The following is a 27,111-nucleotide window of genomic DNA, read 5'->3' as shown; positions in this document are numbered from 1 at the left end:
ATATATATATATATAAATATGTGTTTATTATAATAATGTGTATATAATATCATTACAAAATGCTGTCGTGTCACATCAGATCGTACTGTAAAATATAATATAATAACGATGATAATAATAATAATAATATATAATGTTTATCGCGCGTGCCGTTTGCCCCGACCGGGCAAAGACTATATGTACACGATTCGGTGGTTTTTGTCGTCGTCGTCGTCGTAGTAGTCATACTCGGTGCAACTGTCCAGGAGCGATCTCAACTCGTGCACGGCGATCGGCCTGGGTGTACGGACGAGTCGTCGTCGAACCGAGCCGAGACCGCACCGTCGCCTTCCAACAGCGAGTTGTGACTGTGGCGTGTTCATCTCCTTGTCGGCCGACGGGTATCGGTGTCGGTCCGGGTCGCGTCCCGCCGCTGGACGCCGTCCATCAGAGTCTGGTTCTCGTGGCGCCACGCCGACGACTCGCGGTACTCGAGTTCGTTGTCGATGGTCATGTACAGCGACGTGATCACGGTTAGGGTGACGAACGCCACGCCGACGACCAGCAGCAAGTACTTGAGCACGACGAAAAAGATCGGCCCGAAATTAAGGTACACGAAGAATCTGATCAGCAAGTGCCTCGGCAGCGTATCGAATGCCTGTAACACATATCATTGTGTAATAGTCTTATAATAATAATAATAATAATATCGTTTTTTTTTTCATTTCGTTTAATAAGTGTTTTAAATTGTTTACAGTATAACCTATATTGTGTATATTTCGTGCGTACATTATTGGATAGATTTTATTTTTTTTATTTTTCGCGAACACGTTTCATTACGATTGCACATCGGGTACACGATATAATTTCCATAATCACTATTATATAATATATATCTTTTATTATATCTTCTATATCCACTTTTTTAAATGACACGGTGCTTATGTCTTAGCCGTTTTTTGATAACACTACGTTAATCACTTATCGTTTTAGACAATGATTACTCTATTCTTTTACACTGTTTTGGTACTGCAGCGTGTATTTTTAAGATGATTAATTTAGATTTTTGACGAGTGACAGGTTTTTTTTTTTATTTTTACGGATCTGCATTCATATTTTTTAATCGAAATCTCTTACAGTATTGTATTTCACCGTAGATTTTATATCGCAACTGTTTGGTTGAAAAAATACATTTTTAATTTTATAGTGTTTCGGAAAACCAGAGTGATTAGAGCGAATTAAAAATTTGACCTTATACGCACAATACTTTTTAGTTGACTTTGGTTAGTTCAGCATACTTACACTCACTATATTTTTAAGAGTAAACGTATGTTTTAGCAGTTTGTTGGATTAAAGCACTAGAACAAAACTATTCATAATAGTATATGTCCCTTCTTTTATAAAAAACGGCGAGATTAAAAATGATGGTTATCCCACATAACTGCTTACGAATTGTTTTCATTTATTAATTTAGAGTTTTTTGAAGGCCGAATATTATGATTTTTAAATGTTTTGTGATACATTTATGTTTAATGTGAATTATATATTGATCAAATATATGAATTCAGACGGTACCGTGTGAAATTTAATTTAAGTTATGTATAAATATTGAAGGTTGCTTTGTATATTTTTTTCAAGTATTTTTTTACGATCATAGAACAAATCTTTTGAACACAATTTGTTAATAGATCAGATTGTAATTTGTACTGTTTCACTAATTTAAAAAGTTTTATTTTTTATTTCAAACACAAAAAGTTATACTAATAAATGGCTGTGTACTAATTATTTTAATAAATTAATTGAGATTTTTGAGAAAGAGTTGTATCATTTGTCTAAAAATAATTTCCATATACTTTGTTTAACGAATTTAACCTCGTGTCTTATCCTTAAATTGATAATATATACCTACGTAATGTATCTGTATAATATGAGTAATATTAATAATTCAAAAATTGCTTAATCGTAGTTCAATTTAGGTTCGAAACTGTAAAAAAAATCCTTCACTTGATAATTATAGTATAAAAAGTTAAATTTTATTAAAAAAAAAAAAATGAAATAAATATCATATAAAATATAAATATTTCAAAATATAGTAGTTAAATAAGTTAAAGAATTTCAAAAATAAGAATTAATATAAATGTATATAATCAATAGAAAAGTTAGTTTATCTATAAATAAATTACTTATTAGTTATTTGTTCACATGTTTTAAATAAAAGAAATTTATATTTTATGAAAAGAGCTTCAATTAAAGTTAAAGCTTATAAAAACTGACTTTCCAATTAGATTCCAAACTGTTAACTGTAAATAAGATAGATAGATAGATAGATAGATAGTTAATAAGATGACAAAATTCGTATTATATTGACCAATTTTTAGTTATATAATTTTATTATGAATTCTTTATTTATAAGAAACGCGGGAAAGTTATGTCAGTTAACCTCATAAGGGTCATAAATATTACAAACTTAACCAACTATCTGCTTATCTGTGTTTATTATTTTTAATTAAATTTGAATTAAGCATTATGTATGAGAAATTATTCAAATTATCATTCATTTTAATTTGTATCAAATTAAATTATTAAAACGTAATATTGCATATCGTTTGCCTTAACTTGCAATTATTTTTAATTTTTAATGTGAAACATCAGTTTAATCAGTTTATTATGATTTTTTTTCCGCTTATTAAGTTTTGCTTACTATGTTGTATTATTATTATTATTATGTTTTATATTATCTTATAATGCATAGTCATAATAAATAGTGACAGTATTATAATATCATAAAATAAATAAATGGGTAAGAACTTACAATCTCTGACCAAACCAATGGTACGACCAAGTTGCTGAAACGTTCCGAGTTTGCCATGGTCGATACCTCACCTACAGGAATGTTAATTTGCATTCTGAGGTACATTTGTGTGGGCGTACCCGATTCCTATTTAAACATAAACAATGGGTAGTATATAAATATGATATAAAAATAACATGAGTTAGGTTTTTGTTGCATAACAAGAAACAGCGAACAACAATTATGTGGAATGTAATCATCATAATATTATATGTTATTACACCTATACGTTGATAATTATTTTTATTGTCTTACCTGGTTGATAAGAAAATGGGATTCGTGTAGTTTTTCAACAGGATTCAATCCTTCGACGGCGTTTAATAACGATGGATCGGACTTGTAAAAATGAGGAGCAGATAATGCGATAGGAAAACCTTAAAACCAAACGAAAATAAATATTTTGAATTAAAAAAAAAGGTTTTTATAATCATGAAATAGTAATTCATATGTATTTATGTGTATACAACACAACAACATGATAATAATAATATTATACAATCAACGCGTTTTCCATCGGAAATTGTATTGCATTACATTAATTACCATAACTACAGTCGGTGACATCCATCAGTCCTGATTTCAAACATTTGTTATAACGACAAAAACACTTATTTTCCGGGTTGTCGGCACCGTTGTCAAATGATCCGTTTTTGAAAATATATTTGTGCACTGGTATACCGTCATGTATTATCAGCTCACTCGATCTCACCTAAAAAAGTTTGTATAAAATACACATGAATGTTATCGCGTTTTGTACCGATACCGAATTATAATAACTCGTTGAAATCAAATGAAATCATCACAAAGTTAATTTCACAAAGTATCAATGCAAATTAAAAGGGGGGAAAAACAAACAAATTTTTCTCAAACAATCAGACATGGTAAATTATATTGAAATTGAAACATTTATACAAAAAAACTGATAAATTGTTCCATATCAGTACTACTATTTGTTAGCAAAACATCTATAATGCACAGTTATCAATAAGAAACAAAGTTATCTCCACTAAACAAAGTTCGTTGTAAAAAAAGTATTTAAAGTGTCGAAAAAATAAAATAGCTTATTTCAAAACAATATTTACTTTTATATTCTGAACAAAGTGATGAATTATTGATTTTAGAGTGATGTGTGTGTGTGTGTGTGTGTGTTTTTGTGCTGTGTACAGCATAACTTGTCGAAATAATTTTTCAATTTCAAACTTCGGGGTGGTTTCCAATGGCAAAGTGAATATCCTTATTGAGTTATAAAAGTCAAAAATAAAAATTTTCTTGTAGTTTTCAAAAAAATCGGGACAAACAAAAAAAAAGTGACGAAAAAAGGGAATTTTTATGCAAAAAAAAGTTTTTGACAAAATCGATTTTTTTTATATGGTTATAACTCAAAAACTAATCACTGTAAATACTTGAAATTTTCACCAAATGTTTATATTAGTGTTATTCATATACAGATAAATTTTCAAAATATTTTGGAATTTTTTGAGTTCTTTAGTTCTCTATAGACAACTTAAATTTTTGATTATTATACGTATTTTTTTTTTTTAAGTGTCGATAAAAAATGTTTACATGCCCAAAAAAAAAACTTGAAAAATTAATTCAAGGTTTCTTACTAAGTGTTCATATTGCAGTAGTTAAAAAAAGTGAATAACCATGAATCACAATTTTTTTTATAAGCGTTTGAATTTCAAATATTGTAAAAAATTCGTCAAAATCATGAATATTTGCAAATTATTTTGTTGTTAAAATGTATAAAAAAATTTGTATAAGTAGCTAAGAGCTGAAAATTCAATAATAGGTTTTCCATTAGTTTGGCTAACAATAATTATAATAGAACTTTAAAGTTAGTCAATTAAAAAAAAATTATCCTTAGGTAGTTTATATTTTTACGGAATCCAAAATTCACTTATAAAATAAAGTTTTACTATCAAATAATTTTAGATTTTTGTTATAATTAAAAGTTATTATATTATATTATAGAAACTTATACACCAGCTGTTTAAATTTACATTTTTTGTACGTGATTTAATTTTGGGGTATTCAGGTCATTAAAACATAAAACACCTTTTTACCATCCAATTTAAAATATATATTCTAGGCTGACAAATCATCTCCGTTCAGAATCGTTTTTCGTATATAACGATATCTATCATTGGATTTAAATTTAACACTCCTATAATATATGATAATGATCCACAAGGCATATTAATATATTATATATACAGCAGAGCGGTACCCACTTGGACCACGCTTTTTTATACTATATTCGATAAAAAAAATTTATTTTGTCGAAGTATTCTCATTTTTTACGGTGAAAATGTCTCGACTATTTGATTATAATTTTTAGTCCAAGTGGTTGTCGTCCACGTCAAACGAGTATCAAAAAACATTTTATGCTCATGTGGACGTTTCCATAAAAAAAAAAATATATAACTTTTGGATCTTCACTCTCCAGCAGTAGATAAGTACGTACCATCGGAATTGCTCTGCAGATAGTCTTACTGAAAAACAATACTTCTGTGTCATTGCTTGACATTGATGGAAACTTGGTACCATCCGAAGAACCCGACACTTGATTGCAAGGCGGCGATGGCCAATGAGGCAGATATGGTCTCCCGTTGTAATTGTCTATGGTTCCGGATTTGGATACGTCATCTGAGCCAGTAAATATCGTTGTGCTGTCACCGGTGAGATCGTACATCTATGACACAAAATATGAACAATGATCGTTATAAATTTCCGAGAGAAGAATCGTAAAACATAAATGTATAAATGTAAAGTAATATGTCATATGCGCATTAAACAACATCGTTGATGACAATATTTTAATCGTATTAATAGAATTAAGTCGGTAAAACATGCTTTAAGCTCTTAAGTAGCTTATAGAGTTCCAGATTGTTATATTTTTGAAAGAAAATATATTCTGATTAGTTGTACTCGTATAGTCCATAGATAATAAATAAACATAACTGGTAAAAAAAAAAAAAAACAATATTGTTTTAAATGCAATTTTTCAATACAACTTATTCACGTATTAAGTGATGTTATTTTCGGTTATTATCAATGAATATTGAAGTATTCGTAAAAAAGCTACAGTTATAATATGATCATCGATTAATTATAATTACTTATCTACTACAAAAACGCATTTTAAGTAGATAATACCTACCTACATATCGTAATAAACCAAAAAATATATATTTAATATATATGTATACCCTACGTATTATGTTAACCATAAGTATGAATCGTAAGTGCATATACAGACGTTAATTTGGGGATAGAATAATTAAATGGAGCTACATCTAATTGTCACTGTAAAAACATTTTGGTAGCATCGTAAATTCGTACAACCATTTACAATCGATATAAATAAAATATATAAAAAATAAAAATAAACCTAAAAAATCGAATCGAGTATGTAACTTGTTAATATAAAATATTTCGTAAAATATTTCAAGTTAAGAACCAGTTGTCTGAATTTCCTATTAAGCTATGCAGTTGACAAAATAAACAACAGTGATTTATGATCAAGTAAGATATTATCAAATACATTTAAGTATTTAACAGTTATATGCTTTTTTATTTGTTGTTTCAAATGACAGCGAAAAAAACAATTTAATATAATATATTTAGTTACCCATATTAAAGTAACGACGTTTTATAATTGTATTGTTCGACCATAACGCATAATATACTAATCTCAAATAAAATATAATAAAAACAAAATATGATAACATCAATGATTTTCTCACTCGAGAACTTGTTAAATACTTAACAAGTTTATTGCATGTATTTATAATAATTATAGTTTAGCGCATCGCGATGGTCACTCCCGACATCAATACACACGTCATATTATTTTATCTTTATTTACTATGGTTAAATTACGTATAAAATGTGCAGCTGGGAAGGAAAATAAGGTGTTTTTAATTGTCTTTTACTATTCATTACAGGTTTAATTGTCATGACGCGCCCCGGCCTGTTGCCCACTTAAGTATGTAGTCATTATTGTTTTTATTTATTCTTGCAACTCGGAAGTATTAAAATGCATAAACGGTATATCTATATATAGTAACTAGTATTAGATACCTATATAGTTAGTTTGAATTTTCATAAAAAATTATTATTTTTCTGCATAATATTAAGTTTTATAATATTGGAATGTCGTTTATAATGTAGCCATGTTTTGTTTAACTATTCTCACTAAGCTATATTAATTATACGAGCACGGAGCAAGTGTTGTACAAGTCCTTGGATATCTTTTTCAAATTTTTCTAATCTATTTAATTTAAACAATATCGAATAAAAAATATACTGGAATTCAACATTTATGTCCATATACGAGTAGTATTAATCACATGATTTTAAAATTAGATGATTATTTTTTACTTTGATGTAGCTATGTATAATATTGTTCTATAAACTTCCCTAATAAGAGTTAAATTAATGTAATTTATACTTATAGGAAATATCATGATTACGTCAAATGATTATCGAGTTTCATTCGTGTAGGTACAAAAACGCATTAATACACATTTACCTGTTTTATTTACTATTTGTCTAACACCGCATTTTTATTCACAAAAAATATCTTTTATTTGAATAATAATTCTTCATGAATGAAGTATTATATAAGAATATAATATTATGTTTATGGTTAATAATTTTATATATTTAAGAGCAATTCGGTGTTTAAGTACATATTAATATATTATTTTTATATCAACACTTCACACATGAGCGCGTATGTTAATTTCTTTTACAAGCAATCAAATTAAAAATAATCTTTGGGTAAAATTCAAATACTTATTATATGATAATTTATTATGGTTAATAATTTTATTTTAACAAGCCGAGGCCAACTGTGCACCAAACAATAATCAGGATTCTTTGTACGAGATAATTACCGTTCATTAATTTTTGGATGTATAAACTCAAGTATTATAATATTATTTTAATATTTTATAATTAGCACAGTTTGGTTAATCCTAAAACTTTCAATAAAATTACCTGTATGGTAATTATAAGGTCGTTAGGTAACCGTTAGGTATAGGTATTAGTTAACATATAGATTATAATGCATGTGAGTTATAAAATATAATATAATATATATTAAATATATGTTATATAATATAATATATATTATATGAGGTACGATTCATATTCGAAAAAGTCGAAGAAACGCCGGACCACTCTTCACACTTGAACATCAATTATACGAAGTTATCCGTTTAAGCATATTCAATCAATAATTCGAAAACAATTTAATATTATATATGGTATTTGATATTATACTATTTTTATTGTTAATTAATAGTTAGTCATTGGTGTTTGTTGGCTTATTAATTCAATTATAGGTACCTATAGACTTTAAATATTTATAAGTTACGAAAAAAACTAATAGTTCGAATTTCAAATGTTGTATTGTATAGAAATTCTCAAAAAAAATGTATGCTTTAGAATATGAAATGAAAATTTATTTTTTCTTTCAAAAATTAAGAAAATAGTAAACATTTATTTTTCAAAAAAACATTGTTTTGAAATAAATTAAAGTTATGTAAAAATTTGCATACAATTTTAAAAAATGTAAAGATTTCTAAATAATAAACTTTTTTGTTATAAAAAATATATTGTTTAATAACTATGTTATTTGATCAAAATCTTAATACTAAAATGTAACCTTGAATTTTAAATGATACAATTTATAGTAAAGTCCTTTTATGTCAAAAAAAAAAAAAATGGAAAACCACTTTAGCTTAATGTATTCAGCGTAATAAATACATTTTTGACGACTTATATTTGTCATTTATAGTTATAAATTATGCTAGAATTCTAGAAATAGTTTTACATTCGATATTTTACAATCAACTTAATAAGATAAATATTGCAAGTTAATGTAAGTTAATCAATTCAAATGTTTAATTTAGTTACAATTATTTTATTTTTTATTTTAATATGTTTTTATAATCTAAAAAAAAACATATTATAAATATTAATAATTATCCCGTTAATTGTAGATAATAAGTTGATAGGAAATACCCTAATAAAATGATTATTTTGCACATATTTCGGAAAAGTTCTTTGCATGGCTATATAAGCATTATTAACGATAATAATTCTTAATTTTTATTAACGAAAGTCATATACGAAATATGATTTGATAGTTTATAGTTAATGTATTACAATACTATATAATATGTCTATATATACACCTATCTATGGATAAACATACTAAATATCTACTGAATACATAACTTAAAGAAAAGAGTATTTTTACCTGGTAATCGTTATACAAATTATTTTTAAAACTTGCTATTTTTTCAATATTTGATCTCAATCGCGTCAATATATGTATATATTGTATAATATAATATATATTATAATAATGTTATAATTATAATTATAATAATTAATATTAAATAATATATAATATATTATATTAGGTATATACCGTATATAATATATATATACTTTTAGTGTATTCAGTCAGTTTTTGTTTTCAATCTTCGTTTTTTTTTCATGCAGAACATTATACTAAAACTTACTCTGTCTAGAATTCCCAACTTGTCAAACGATATCCAGGATGGCAAGAACTTGTGGCCTATAGACACTAATGGACTATCATAATTGAACAGGAATTCCTTAACCGTTTGCCTGAGGAATGCTGTGGATTTCGTTTGATGAATAAGTAGATTGACGCTCATCCTGGTAATCAAAGAAGTATCTGCGAAAAAATTGGCAAAACCCTACAAACACACAGCGAGAAAATTAATTTAGAAATATTATTCTAGAATTGGAAATATGATTATATACAGAATAATAATTATTATAAAAATATTCACAGGGGCGAGTTTCAATAATCATATTATAGCAATCTTTGTATGATTTAATTTAATCATAGACTAAATTACCGTTTTTGTTGAAGTTTTGCATTAATAAATTAATTTATTTATTAATAAATAGTTGATTTCACACAATTTTGAATTCATTAACACAGCAGGAGATATTAAAAGATATTAAATATTATAATTATTGATAATTTTTATTTTGCAGGCAACAATCAACATAAAGTTAATACTATTACTGAAAATATTATTTAGAATAATAGTTGATGTTTGAGTATACATGAATGACTTTGTCTCATTGCTTTATCAGTGCTTGAATAATATGTTTGACTGCATCATTAACTGAATGTAAACTGTGATATGGAAACACAATTGTGAATATTGTATCCAATTTCGTTAAAACCATTTTGATATATTAATTCTTCTCCGTCTGTTTAATAATATTACGATAGTATGACAGAGATAAGTCACCGAAAACTTTTGAAGATAAAGTTTGTGCCAATACTTGTGCAAACAGTACCATTATGACCTACGTTTGATATGGACACTTTACCTCACTTTAAAATAATATTACCTACTCTCTGCATATTATTGCAATCGATCACAGCCAACATATTTAAACTGTAATCTGTGTCCGTATTTGAATTTGATTTATTATGCCCGTATCAGTATTAGGTATAGGTGATGGATCAGTGTCGTTAAAAAATTTAAATATAAATTTTTTTACATTGGAAAACTTACTAAAAGGGCGATATTTGGTAGTATCAACACGTCGTCTTCTGTAACAGTATTCAGTTCAGGCACCCATCTCAACGAAAATCCAGGTGTTATTGTGAACGTACCGTTATCATTAAACGTTATGTTATTATGTTCCATTTTTTCCCTGAAAATATTCCAAAATCATTATTAAAATAATAATAATAATAAAAGTAGGTATTATGAAATTATCCATCGCAAATACCATCAAATAAGACACACACAGTAGAGCTATGGGATTAGGAACAGGTACTTAAATACTTAGACTAGGAAACCTCGGAAAATAATTTCGTTTTTAATTTATGTATTTTATTTTATGTTTCAAATAATTCATATACTGATATACAGTATATTGAGTCATTGATGATCATTATATAAAAAATTATTTTATAAAATAAGTAAAATATTATATTTATATATTGTAATTCTATGACCTTCTATTATTTTGTAAAGTGGTGTTCCGAGACATTAAAATGTCTGAAATGTATTTCCTGCAGCGTCTGAAATATAATATCATTACAGTGTACACCAATTATATAAGTGGTGTCTCACTGAAAAAAATATTAATCTATAAATCTAAAACCTGCAATTATATAGGTTTTATTTAAAAAAATTGATGTGTCACAAGATTATAAACTTAAAATGGGTACCAGAGGCATAGCCAGGATTTTTTTATGGTGTGGGCTAAACACTTTTAACTTGAGTTATTGAAAATAAAAAACAACAAAAAAATTAATAAACACTTTTATTAATACTTTTTTAACTCAAATATTCTATTATACAAGTATACAATTAATAACAAGAAATATATTACTAAAACTTTTAAGGAAATTTAAATATTTCAAAACAATATAAAAAATACAGCCAATGGGGAAGGCTATAGCCCCTTTAGGCTTTAGCCCCCCCTTGGCTACACCACTGATGGGTACCTAATTTGATAATATCTATATTGTGTAGGTATATTAATAATCGTTTTACGTTAACTGATACTTAAATGCATTCTAGATCTAGAGAACAGGATGAGACTGTGTGTCAACTGGGAGTCTTTGATAAAATATGAAGTACCTAATCTCATTTAGTTCATGTCATCACAAGCTTTGTGTAATAGTAGTATTAAATTTGTATACAATGATGAATTACCAAACTTGAAAAATTATAATAAACAGAACCTATGTTTAGGATTTTTTTTTTGAATTTAGTGTGCATATTTTGGAGGGAAATACGATATATAGAAAACTGATTAGAAAATACTGTTCTATTATAGGCACCTACCGTCACAAATAGTGTTTTTAAAAATATCGACGCATAAACGACAATCATTTTTGCAATGTATAGAAAATTAAAATCTATTACAAACACATTATAATTTTTAGTAACATTTATTTATTATTTAGTTCTTTGATGGAGGGAGAAATTAATATATCCATGTTATTATATAATAATATTGTGTTCACGATGAATACAATATGAAAATTATTTTTTACGTCTGTTCTCATGAGTAAATTTTACTTGCACAAGGTTAAACAACCTAAATATTTTTCGGTATAATTTAGACAAAATAGAGGGTTTATTACACATGTAGCCGGATAGTACATAATATATGTATCTGACTGTGCCTAAAACGTATTAAATTTCATGCAATGCTAAATATTATTCGAATATTAATACAAAACGAAATTATTCACAATCTGTTGAAATAAAAATATAATAAGATCCACTGGTTTTTAATTTTTTTTCTGTTACTGTTATCAAATTACTGATTTATTAAAAAAAAACTGCAAATAACATTGAGATGGATAGAAACACGCCAATCACAAATGTATTATATCTTACAATTTCAGTTATTACAAGGCGATTGAATATTAAAGTACTTGTATCGAAAAAACAAATTATTTGTAAAGTATATTAACGTCGTAGTAATCTTTAAGAATGATAAGAAAAATTTTAAGTGCAAAATATGTATCAAACGATTCAAACACCTAAAATAATATATAATATGTATAGGGCGATTATTTTATCATTTAACACTCGTTTCATCGAAAACTATATAATATTTTTATTTTTTTTCACTCTTATATTTAATAGTAAAACCACTATCAACTTTTTGATTTTCAAACGGCAATCAATACTTAAAATATCATAAAATAATAGTCCTATTTTTTTTTATATTATATAAATTTTAACGTTAAAAATATATTATTTATTTAACCGTTAGCAAGTTATAGCTGCTCAAAGTTGGGTGGTTTTTGGTTTTTATAATTCTTCTTATTTCCGAAGACCAGTAGTCTCATGGGTAATAAATAATAATCGTAATAGGTACACATTTATTATTTTTACATAAACTCGTTATCGACCATCGTTCAACGCAGTGATGACGTTTGTATCTGTAGGCTATAGTTACTACGTCTGTGTTATAAATTATAATTAACACCTTGCAGACGTAATAACCTCTGTTACCAACACCTAAAAACATCAAACCACCCTACTTTAAGCAGCTAAAAATTACCTGCCTAAAATTCATAAAAATAGCCCTATTATTTTATTTTTTTTAATATAGGTTGCCATTTGAAAGCAAAAGTTTATAGTGGTTTCACGGTGAAATATAAGAGTGAAAAAAATAAGAATGTTGTATAGTTTTAGAAAAGTTTAAAACTAAAAATTTTGAAAAAAGTCAACACTTTTCGAAATAACAAGTGTTTAATGATAAAAGAATCACTTTGACCTCTGTATAATATATCAATATTAAATAATAGTAACCAACAAGTTCAAAATTCAAAGGTAAAATTAGTTATATTTGCTGGAGTTATTTTATTATACTTTAAGCATCTCTTTTCTAATAACGTATCATCACATTGAATAATAATAAAAACATTTTTGTATCAGAAATGTATTTATTTTTATTTATTTATATATTATGATGTTGATATTTACCTAAGGATAAATGTTTTATAAATTATATTATAATATTCCAAGTGTAAGATAAAAATTAAAAAATATACCCTCCTTTTATTTTTAATACAAAATTAATACTTTAATAGTGTATTGTAAATTATTAAAAGAAAAACATTATTGTATTACTTTAGGTCTTCTAAGCGCCCGCGCTTTTGCTCCCTACTGTAGTTACTAGCTATAAACCACCATCTTTAAAAGTGTTGACTGTTTTTTATGAACACTTATTTTGTGGAACTGTTAACAATCATTTCAAAATATTAAAATAGACAAGAGATAGTAAAAATTACCTTTTAATTTTCAACTCTAATCGAATCTGATGCTGATATGTTTATAGTGAATACTATTTTATTTTATAAAATAAACATATTTAATATTTATACATAATTACATATATTTAAAATAATTAGTTTTAATATTTGCATTTAATTAATGTTACAGGAAAAAATATTTAATAAATAGAAACTAAGATATTAATATTATTAATAATAAATCATAAATATAATAGGTACCTTAGTGTAAATATAATAAAATAAACTAGGAACCTAAGAATAATTTCATTAAAAAAAACCCCTGTATTTAATGTAATATGTTATTTATTATTTATATTAATAATTTGAAATACACATTTGAATACTTGATTATATTATAATTATGTAGTTAACTATAGTAACATTGATTTTAAAGTATAGTAGTATGTTTTAAAATCAATGCTATAGTAACCTAACCTTTGTTTTTTTTTCTAAAGTGGAATTTTCCTATATTATATTATTGCCAATATGGCAATATACCTAAGTAAACGAAGAGAGCACGTATTTATTTGTTTACTCGAGTATATATTATATAGATTTTTTTTTTACATATTTTAATACTTCCACGTTATTGTCCATGACTTCGATTACCGCCCAAGGTATTATCTGAGTTTCTGACGTTTCACGATCTCTGGCCCGATCAACCGACGCAGCGTCTGCACTATGTTTCATGCGTAGATGTGATTAGGTATAACAAGTTAACCGACTCGTTTTTGAAATACGGGTCGGAATCTATACCTGCATATGAATATCGTTTTGTAAAAAAAAAAAAATTACTACCGTTCGTTTTTGCGTTCCACCCATTGTGGTTTGCCTTCGTGTAAAACCCCTAAAACCATATATATATATACCCTATATATGCATAAGTATACTTATATATATTTTATATATTATAGGTTATATGACTAATCCTAATTAGCTATTACTAAACTACAAGAAATTTCGTTGTTAACTGCGTATAAAATATAATGGGTATATTATAATTTTACATCATTTCATGTTATTTTAATGGTTTTTTTTTTTATTTTAAATTATTCATTTTTAATCTTTCCCGGCCAGATGTTGTACATTTTCATTAATTTTATTATACGATTGTTTTATAATATACATCGCTACGCGATCTGGCGCACACGATTTTATTCGTACGAGACGAATTTATAAATCTTTTTTTGTATGATAAGCGTATAATACACACATTAATATTGTAGTACTTGATAATATTATTATAATGTATTGTTTGCGGAGAAGCAAATCACGGTGCTAGGTACTTGTATTGAATTGTAAAATTGTGAAATATGATATAATATTTATACCCACGTGAATACGATAAATACGCTCTATAATTATTATTATATTACTTACACACGTGTATCTTTAACATATAGTTTTAGATAATTATACACTATTTGCTCGGTTTGTATTTTTTCAAGACCAGCGGTGTCTACCTATTATTAAGAAGGAGCGTCACAGACAACAGACGTATACAATTAAGGGTCTAGTGTAGAGTGTCTATTAATTAGATTTGTTATTGAAATTCAACATTATGTATTTATTTAAGTGCTTTTTTTACAGTCTAGCAATTTTTATCACCCACAGTAGGTATTAATGTGCGTTATACGACTCGTATACGTTTTTTTCAAATATTATTATGATCGATTTCGGTAGGAATAATTCCACACCCCTCGGTAATTGTAGGTATAGATTACAATTAATAAAGAAATCACATCTCGAAAAAGCTTGCAGATTCGTATACATTTTTTTTAAATATTTCAGTGATATATTACATAACATGTTATTGTAATTCTATTTTTCATCATTATTTTTTTCATTACTATAATTATTAAATTTTTCTTTTAAAGTAGGCATCATACATATTGATTGTAAAGACATTATATACCTAACTAAATTAGTGACGTACCCATTTGTTAGGTAAAATTACTTAATTGTTATTTTCTTCAAACAATAAACGATTAAATATTGTAAGCTTCTACAAAAATCTAATTATATTTTAATAACATATATATATAATATATCTATAATACATTTTAATTTTTTAAATATTTTGCAAACAAAATCTTTAAAAGTAAAAAAATAATAATAGTATAATGTAATCTATCTTTGAGCAATGTATAAATAGATAAATATCGTATGATGTCGGTCTTGCGTAAAGTATGCATATCAATAGTCTCGATCTTAATCAATTTTTCCGGTTTTAAGTATAAATTGTTTCATGTTAGCAATGAAAATTATTATACATATACAAATGTGTATTGAATAACATTCCCGTTTTGACGCCAATTATCGCCAAGTTATAAACGATTTAGATTAAATATACAAATATAAAGTAAATAAAGTGTAATTATATTTTTTTTTCATAATCAATTAAATTCATAAATAAAATATACGTACCGGAAAACATCATATAATAAATATTAAAACATTTTATAACCATTTTAATAGAGTTAATAATAATAATATTATAAGAAGAAAATATTATCATAATGAGTATCGTTATCTGCTTTAACCCAAAATTTCGAATAAAAAACTCAAGTGAATTAAAAAAGATTTTAGTTAATTAATAAATTTGTTTAAGATTAGTTTTTAGAAAGAATTTGAAGAACTTACAAATTTGACGTATATCTAAAATAATTAATAATACATAATTGTGTCACATGTTTATACTTATAGGTCTGTAGATTAATATTTAAGTTTTAATATTGATCTTTAAAATTAATGTAATTTTTATTCACAAATAAAATATAATAAATCAAACACATCATTGCATTGGATTAGTTCATTTAGGTTTTCAGTAATATACTATAATATATTTTGTATAATGTTATGTTAAGGGTAGTGAGACATTGTTTGATAATTATTTAATTTTTGAATCATTAGCTGGGTCTGATACGTCATTGTTAATGATTACTTTAGAATTAGCTAGTTCTCCCTATTTTATACGTTAGATATTCAAGTATATTAACTTTCATTTCGTTTTTAAATTCAAAATAATTTTCAGTTTTTATTTTTTAGTGAAATCCTCCACAAATAAAATGTATAGAAGTAGAGTACATTAACATAATTAGTCCGAAACTTCAACTTAAATGTGAATAACAAATAACTCAAATAACAATAAATTAAAAACAAAATTTACTCTGACATTAATTAATAGTAGAACACTTCACTATATAGTAGATTTCAATTCTTTTCTTCATCAATAGTTATAAAAACTGATGACATTGATGCGTTAACTTAACTTTGAATTCAGTGACTAATCATTGCATTCCAAAAATACTTCTGAGCTGAAACGATGTGTCAGCGATCAGCCTGTGATTCGAAGGATATTTTATGTATTATTTATAATGGGTACTATAAGTAATTTATTTTTCCACGAGTAAGTTTTAAAATCGTATAATATAAGTTTATAGTACCTATGTAATTATTTTAATTTATTACTTGTATTTTTATAAGATTCGTTAAAATAATATAAGTAGTATTTTTTATGCTGCGCTCACTATACCTACTCCTAAAATTATTTTTTATATTTAATATAAATTTATTCTCAATACATACCTGTAGATGTATGGGCCAACTTCTTGAAACCGCAATTTTTTGTCTATCCCGGCCAAGAATTCTTCATGGTTTGTTACGTTGAATATGTATACTTTTACGTAAACTGCTGCTTGTGGTGTTTTCCACAACTCGAACGCTTCGCCACCTTCGACCATTACGAGTTTCTGAAAAAAAAATTCAATGAAATTATATTAATATTTACCCAGTTAGTTATTTATTAATCAATATATTTACACAATAAGTGTATGGACAAATTATTGGATTACATCAAATTATTAATCAATTTGTTAAATTTCAAATTTATTGTCGATTCCTGGAGTAAAAATGGTAGATATGTAGGTATTAAGAGGTATTCGCATATTCTTATTGCCGAAATGAAAATGATATTCAGATTTCGGGGTTAATATTATCGAAGATTGAACAATATTATACTTGTAACGAAGAATTTGATTATTCAGGCAATCGGGGAAAAACTTATTTCTTTTTTTTTTGTATTTTCAGTAAAATATTTTTCTTTTTTTTTTTTTTATCGAAAATGAAGTTCATTATTTAAAGGCACAGTTATAAAACGTTATTTTTTTTCCATAAGTTAAAATAAAATATTATAAATATGAATTATATGTTAAAAAATTCATTTGATTACTATAAATCATAAACTATTTTTCATTGCATTAAATTTCAAACTAAACATACATTATTTAAATATATGTTAATTTAATTCAACCATTATTCCATATAATATAACTTTTATTAATATATATTTTAATTATACTATCTAATGCATTAGTAGTATAATAAACATAAATACTAATAGAATAACAGAAATATATGTTCATATTATTGAAGAAATGTTTCTGTTATAATAGTTAAAAAGTAGTAACTTTTGGTAATTAAATATCAATAGGAAGCAATAATTTTTTTTTTGGGCTGTCATAGTAGGTACACGTCATAATACGCTCTAACAAGGAAGAATAATATTATACCTAGCAACCACGAAAAATCGAAAACATTGTTTTAGTTATTTAAATAAAAATGTATCAACACGATAATTTAATATTTATGACTTTAAAGGTTAGGAATATTATAAAAAAGTAACAACTCATTCATAATAAACGATAGTTATTAAAATTTTAGTATTATAATATTTGATAACATTTTCGAATATAAATACTACATCGTAAATTATACGTATAATGTACCTACTATATAAAGACGTGTATCGTAAATAATACATAAATCTACTGTGTGATTAACTAAGTATGTTCTACACTTTATCGCAATTTTTTTTTTTTTAATAATTAATTTAATTGAATTTTTTATCCAAAATAATTGAAATTATTAAGTAGTTTATTTAACTTAAGTACATACCATGTTTTCAGTTATGTAAATTTTTATGCTATTAAGAAGTATCATGGGTGGTGTTACAAATTTCTATTTGTCAAATGAGAACCAACCTTTTTTATAAATTGTTAGGTAGATAGGTCTTAACGAGTTGTTTCTGAATTATTAAAATGTATAGGGGTTAAGGTTTTCATAGTCCTTAAATATAGGTTGAAAGAATTGTCAATTTATACATGGAATATTGAATCGTTTAGTATTTATTTATTAAGAAATTTTTTTACAAATCATAAGTTATCAATAGGTAATTGTTATAATAATAACTAAAATCCTTAAATTATCACATCCCCGCATATAAGCTTTCAAACTACCGTTTCAACTACCTTAGTACACAAAGTTAAATACCTAACTTAAATACTATAGGTACTTATTCCTACTTCGATGTATACATATTAAGATTTTCAAAAAAGTAATTTGATTAACAGTCTACAAGAAAAAGGGCTACCAAGAATAACAATTTTTATTTTTATTTCATGACACAGAGACGGACAATTTAGTACGTTTGATAAATGGTAATTTGTCCTATTAAAACGTGCGGTAGTATATTATTCTGTATTGTTTTACTTAAAATTATTCAATCTTTAAAACAACATAATGCGTATCTTATGACCGGTACCTGCGGACTATCTTCACTTACCCAGTTGAGTAGTAATCTATATGGATCGAACACGGCGATTAGTGTACTCAGAACGAGTGCGAAAACTCCTATCAGCATCGACCATATCAAACCTAGAAACAAATTAAACAAATTTATTATCCATATTAGTAGTATTATACTCGTATATATTGTATAAATAATATATATTTAATATACAACGCGTAATACATGTAAATCTTAAATGGCTGATAGTTATAAAACTATGACAAAACCATGATACTGAAATCATCGTTCAATGCAATATTACCTATAGGCGGTATATGATCTATTATGGTTTTTCAAAATAAAAATTTAATATCGGAAGTACGGTTCAGGTAATAGGTGTTATTTGTCACTAAAAATGATGTGTATACTGTTTGGCTGATATGCAATTTGACATTAGTTAACGGGTTCTACAGGTATATTGTATATTTACTAAAAAACAACTTATGTTGTGGTCACATTATAATTTTTTACAACTCATGAGAGCACAATTTATAAAAATACATTTTTTTTTATTAAAACGTCTATGGAAATTTTCGGTTTTTTTTAGTTGTTCATCATTTAGTTTTTTTGTTTTTATGAACATGAATGGTAGGTACTTGTTATACAGTTACTTACGTAAATGATTCCGGACAATAAAATAACATATGCGTAAAGGCGAATACGAGTTGTTACTTATAAAATAATTTGTGAGCAAACAAAATTCGTGTTTTAAATTGGACGTCTAAAAAAATGTGCCAACTAGTTTAGCCTACTATTATAGTGTGTTATAATTATTTTTATTACAACCCTTTTTTAACATTGATTTAATCGATATTTACTATATTATATACGTACACTATATCTACCTTTTATTATATTATTATTATAATCTAAGCATCTATGTACAATATTCAAATTATAGGTAGATACATATATTGTGTAAGCAAAATCCACTGTTCTAGTATATGAGATTAACTGTTTAAAAAAAGTAATTACTATAAAAATTGATGGGATTTAATAAAACAACTATATAGAACTGTTATAATAGTTATAAAAATACGGCATGTAGGTATAATATTATACTGTAAGTACTACAAGAAAAAGCCAGTTTTTTCAATAGTATTATTTTTTAATAACAACGAATGATTGTATAAGACGTTAATACTTCTAGGTATATCTTGGTACCTAGAGTGAATGGTAGCAAAACAAAAATGTATTAGATACATCAAGATTTTAGAATATTATTACTTTTAAATTTATTTAAGACCGTAGAGTTTATGACGTTTATGTAATATCTTCAGCTAGTATACTTACTTCGTATCTTAATCGTTGTATTCTATATCAACGCTGATAGCGGTCATTCTTGTTCATAATTTAATACTTGCCTGTATCCTATTTACAACAATACTCGACAATTAATTTTTTTCCTCGTATGATTTATTGCTGCTCAAACATGGGAAAATTTTACGGGCATAGAAAAAATTTCCTACTTACATCACAATTCTAATGATTTCCGGACTGGTAGGTAGTAAACTCGCCTACGTCATCGTCAGTGCGTATCATATAGAATACGTTGACGTATGACGTATTATTATATACAAAACGATCGTAAAGTTAGGATTTTTGGCCGATCGAAGCTGAGAAATGTTCCCCGTGATAATATATTAATTATTTAAAACTTTAAACCTCGAAAGGATTTCGTTAATAATTATTAACAGAGAAACTTAAAATGGTAAAATGTGGGTAAATTTGATCTATACTGGATGAGAAGCATTGCTATCTCGCATAGTCGTATTATATTTGTTAAAGGAGCATATTTAATATTTTAAAGACTAGAACAATTTGTAGGAGGACTCAGGATGGTAGTATTTTTATTAATAAATCTGTTCATAAAGTTCATACGTAGTTGATGATGTTATGTTTTATAGTTGTATACTGTCGTCTGTATTCGTTTATAAGTAAAAAAAATATTCCTATTCGGTTATTCAGAAAAATATTAGAACTAAAAAATCAATAAATTTTAAATTTGGCAAGTTTTTAAAAATAAACCGACGGCGATGAACCTCATATAACTTAACTTGAGCTAAAATTTATGTATATTTGCGTTTTTTACTTATGTAATATACGCACATATTTTATATATTAAAAATTTATATATTCTATTTCATTCCTAGAACTGACCTTGTAGTCATTAGGTAAGTACTTTTAATTGTTTATACTTCCAAACTTATGACATACTTATATTGTACTATTCACAAATCACAACCTACACACATCGAATTTTAGATAGATTTATCGACTTACCGAATTTGTACAATGGTATCAACCAACGCTCAAATATATGTAAAACACCTTTTAGCGATAATATTATTATGGTCTGTCTCGGAGAAAATTGAGTTATGTGACTATATAATATAAATTCGCAAATAGGTATTGTGTTTTTATGCGCCTTATGAATTTTTAGTTAACATTATTTTAGGTATAGCAGACCCGTTAACATGATTTTTATTACTTCGTCTGGTTACCTACAGCGCTAACCGCTTTACTATCAGATAGCTATTTAATATAATAATTAGGAATACTCGTACCATAATATTATACTCGTAATAATACACGTTTAAATGGATAAACCTGAAAATATATTATTTAAATACGATTATGATTTCATTAATTCAAAACGACTAGGTGCCATTAATTTGGATATACGAGTAGGTATTAGATAGTTGAAAATAATAGTATTTAATACTTAATTAAATATTAAAGTATTATATTTAAATATTATATATTATATATTTAAATTATTTAATGTTAATTTTAATCACTTTTATTTAAACGAAATTTTATTTCATTAATAGCATGTTTTAAAATTGTTAAATCGTTAGCGTGCATCACCGGTCAAGATCGAATAGTAATTGGTAGACCCTAGAAAGTAGGTTCCAAATGTCTACATTTTCTGGTTTTCAGAGATAATTATGTATATTATTATATTATAAATACGTATAATATTACAAATGTTACGATATATATATATATTATAATAATATATAATATAGAATAATTCAATAGTATATTTGTTTCGTTAGCATAAAAAAATACTGATATTTTTTATGAATTTTTTTGTATTCAAACGAGATCGTGTCTACGAATGTGTGCGTGAGAAGAATGTATCATTGAAAAAAAACATTGAAAAACTAACTGTTACTTTTAATTTCTATACCTAGTTGTATAATATTAAAATATATTTTAATTAATCTACAGGAAATATTTAAGTAAAATTGAATCAGACTTGCTGCTTATTATATTAGTAAAATAATTAAATATTACATAGTAATATACTCGTAATAATACATAATATTATGTTTAAATGTATAAACTTGTAATTATAATTAAACATGATTATGATTTCATTAATTTAAAACGAACACTACTAATTTAGTTGAAAATAATACAGTATTTAATATTTAAGTATAAGTCGAATAATTTTTACATTTGTGTTTTCTTTCATTCGTGCAGTCACGGTGAACGATTATTAATTATTATACATTAGCGTATTACCTAACATTTTTGTATTTGATATGTGTTATATTGACACTGTATACTGAATAAAATACAGAAAAATGGCTGTTTTAAAATGCAGATGATTACATTTTTTTCATAACTATAATAATTATCGTTGGTTGTCTTTTTAATTATAAAAATAAACAATACTATGTTTTTAATTATTTTATTAATTAATAGAAAGTATACCTACTCTTTTAACTTGAAAAAGAATTCAAGCTCAATAGTATTTTTATGCGATGGTCAATAATAATTAATAAGACATATTCGTAACCACTCTAACTGCAAGGTTGAATAACTTACTACCTATATATGTTTACATAAATATATAATATTTTAATAATATGTTATTACAAAATTATCACAGGGAGTGTCAAACTGTCAAACTTGTGTTTATTTTATAGTGTCATATATACGTAGACCAAGTTCTATTATGAAGTATTTTTTCTATACTTAAAAATATATAAGACCACTATAATATAACTTTCCTAAAAAAGATTTTATGTGTAGAGGTTGGCGGTTCGTAAGACATTGTACAAGCAAAGATCATATGAATCGAACGTTTTGGGTAATCTATAATAATTTGTTTTAGTATATCATTAAATGATAGTATAAATTTTATACTATAGCTAAATGAATAATTTAAATATAATATTATGTTTAATAATAATTTATCTGTCGATCATACTATAAATGATCTAGCTATAATTCCGATGCATTATTATTATTATATTTAACCCTGACATTTGATTTTAAAAACAATAGAAAAAGCTCCCGTTCAATGTCTATTGTATAAAACCTAGAATTGTTATGAACACAGTGATCGAAAGTTACATTTTTCATCATCAATTTAATAGTATTTTAAGATTCTATTTATAAGCGTAAATTAAACTGTTGATAAAAATGCTATAATCATAGAGAAAACAACCTAGTGGTTTTTTTTTTAAGGAGTTTGGGGTATACTTTAGCCATATTTAATATAGAAAGTTGGTAACTAAATATTTTATAATAAATTCATTTGTAAATATATTTATTATATTTATAACTATTGGATTTAGATGTTATTATACAACTAAATTAGGTATATAAATATAAAAGAAAATGGCTACAATAAATCACAATATGGTTTAAATAAAAATATTTTTACTGTTCGTACAGAAATTGATACAGTTATTCATTTTTTTCTTAAAATACAATGTGAATTATAAACAACTTCATTCATCAAAATCAAAATATTTATAATAATTCGTATAACCGATAAATAATTTAGGTACTTATATTTTATTATTTTGTTTTAGATTCTGAACGGAGTGATGAATATATTGATTGTATAATGATGTGTGTTTTTTGTGTCTGTGTACACCATAACTTGTATAGAAATAATGCTTCAATTTAAAATTTCAGGGGTGGTTTCCAGTGGCAAATTTAATACCCTTGGTATAGAGGTCAAAAGTAAGAAATTTTAGTAGTTGTCAAAAAAATCGGGGAAAACCACAAAAAAGGTGACGAAAAAACAGGAATTTTATTCAAAACCACTCTTTGAAAAATCAATTTTTTTATATTGTTGGAACTCAAAAACAAATCACTGTAGGTAAAATAGGTAAATACTTGAAATTTTCACCAAATTTTTATAATGCCATTTTCTATACACGGTTAAGTTAGGTTCAAATAAGGTAAGGTCAAAATATTCTGAGTTTTTAAAGCTATTTATAGAAAGCTGAAATTTTTGATTTATCTAAGTATACCTATTTTTTTTTTAAATGTCGATAAAAATATTTTGAAGAAACTTGAAAGTTTAATAAAATGTTTCTTATAAGTTTTTCTTATTATAGTAAAAAAATAATCGAAAATCGTGAGGCACAATTTTTTTTTATTAGCTTAATCTTAAGCTTTAATTTAAGGCTATTTATAGCCTTTTAGGCATTTGTAACATTTGTTTTTTTTTTATAAATGCTGATAAATTTTTTTTGATTGTCAAATTACTAAGAGATTTGATACAAAGTTCCTCATGAGTTAGTCTTCTAGTGATTAAAAAATTATAAGAATACAAAGAGGCATCATATTATAATATAATTTTAGATTTTTGTTATAGTTAAAAATTACTAGCTGCAGAAACTTAAAACACACATCAGTTGTTTAAATTGGCATTTTCTGTACAAGATTTAGTTTGAGGTATTCAGGTCATTAAAATATAAACCATCTTTTTCACTGTCTATTGAAAAATATTTATTATAAAATTATACATTTTATTAACATTGTAGACATAGTAATTACTGTAGGGTCCAGATTTATGTTCTAAAAACCTTAGAAATATGCACTATAAATTATGCATTTATGCATTTATTTTACAAGAATATAAATACCCTATAAAATAAAAAATAAGCAAAAAAAACGATTAAAAAAATTATTTTATTTTCATTATTTTTATATGTTAATAAAAAAAATTATATTTTATTTATGTGTTTCATTTTTTGTAGTATTTTCAGAATTTTAAATATGAATAAATTAAATCAAATGAAAATTACGCGCACTCGAATTACTACAAATACGACTAATATATGATTCACGAAAACTTATTCAATATAACAGATCACTACTTGTCCCTATGATCTAAGATAAGATAAAAAAACGACTTCATCAAATTACATGGGCAATAAATATAAAATAAAATATTATATATTATTATGCATTTAAAAACTGTATATATGTTATAAAAAATCATAAAATACAGAAATATTTAATACATGTCAAAAAGACACAAAATATGCAAAAATATGCAAAATAAAATTTTTTATTTCGGATCTATTGACTATAATTCAAACTTGTAACTTATTATCAAGCTATTTCTTGGACTGTTTAGAAAAAACATGTAATTGCATATAAATCCGGGCCACATTTATTAGGAATATATACCCATTTAATTATTATCATGTTATTAAATATACTTAATTAAAAAATACGATACTAAAATTAATTGATATAACCGATCGATGTAAATTAATTTTTTTTTCAAACACCAAAGAATTGTATAAAGTAAAAGTATAAAAAGTATGGGTTTAATTCAAGTTAACAATGATTAACTTATAGCATTTTAGACGCATTTGCGTATTTCCAAAAGGAAAAACAATCAGTTCGTCTTTTATAAAATATATTCTATATTCTATTTTTTTTTCAGACTCATAATAACGTCTTAGTAATAAAAACATATTAATAATAATTACTTGGTATATTTGTGATTTAAACGAGGAAAACGGTACACACGTGTATAGCATGTCGCGTAATTATACGGCGCAGCATACATACTTATTTTGATTGTTATATTGTTGTAAAGCTATTAAATATATCGTATCGTCGAGAACTTACCATGTCGGAAACGTTTCAGAAAAATCTTTAGGCTTTTCATGATGACCATCGTGGGTTTTTCAATACGATCGGTGTTACGTCGATCGTCTTTAAAGTGCATGTGATGCCGCCGAGATGTATGTCCGCGAACGCGGGCGACCTGCGCAATTTTTTGTTGTCGGCGGTGGCGTCGTCGTCTTTGTATAATAGAATTTTGCGTACGTTAATAATTTTTGCGAACGTATCCGCTGTCGACGAGAAAAATGTCTATTCCGATCGGGGGAAAAAAAGTCTTTGCTGTCGTCTTAGCAGAGTGCGTTATACGCGGCCCGTGCCACGCTCCGATATGATGTAAGTACGCGTTATAAATATAATACGGTGGTATCTACACCTATAGAGATATGGAATGTGTGGTTTTAGAATATTTTGTTTACAATAAAACAATCTTATGAAAAAAAATAGATTCGAATAAATAAAAGATAAAACGAGACAACTTTTTCTGGGGGGAGGGGATCGGTGGTCGGAGGGTGAATAAACGCTAAGAAAATATTTCTGAGACGAAAAAAATTGTCAGACCCGTTGTAGACCGGCAAGTTAACTGGTTCCAGGATCATCTAAACGTCGACTGACGCTTGCGCGTGTAAACACTGTCTGATGCCGTATGAATCGCGTGTGTGTACAACGTGGTTTTGCGGTGCGCGACGACGAGACGTCGGTCCTTCGGTGCGTCTCGTACAAAATGGCCTTCAGCCGAAACGGTGCGCGGCCGATGCGAACCGGACCGAGTACCGGCAATTATTATCGTATAATTGCGCCGTAAAGGCTTTGACCGGGTCGTCTAGATTATTCCCAGCGAATACGATGAAGACGACGATGATTTACGTATATTTTCCACAGCAACCGCCTCCAACCGACAGCCCGTCCGTCGGGATT

The 27,111-nt window shown here is 26.1% G+C and overlaps 1 protein-coding gene across 1 annotated transcript; it reads right to left on the bottom strand.

Moving 5' to 3' along the window:
- Positions 1 to 3: 3 nt before the first annotated feature.
- Positions 4 to 27,111, bottom strand: LOC114129494 (scavenger receptor class B member 1-like). The gene is made up of 10 exons (XM_027994246.2): positions 26,200 to 27,111; positions 19,294 to 19,385; positions 17,259 to 17,422; positions 10,414 to 10,555; positions 9,373 to 9,573; positions 5,298 to 5,525; positions 3,374 to 3,539; positions 3,086 to 3,204; positions 2,792 to 2,917; positions 4 to 637 (listed from the first exon to the last, which is right to left on the bottom strand). Exons 1-10 carry the CDS (start codon positions 26,297 to 26,299, stop codon positions 359 to 361), a joined length of 1,617 nt encoding a protein of 538 aa, XP_027850047.2. The 5' UTR covers positions 26,300 to 27,111; the 3' UTR covers positions 4 to 358.

This window comes from Aphis gossypii, chromosome X (genome assembly GCF_020184175.1).
Source record: "Aphis gossypii isolate Hap1 chromosome X, ASM2018417v2, whole genome shotgun sequence".
Taxonomy (NCBI): Eukaryota; Metazoa; Arthropoda; class Insecta; order Hemiptera; family Aphididae; genus Aphis; species Aphis gossypii.
Note: the sequence above shows the minus strand (reverse complement) of the source record. Positions and strands in the feature narration are given on the sequence as shown.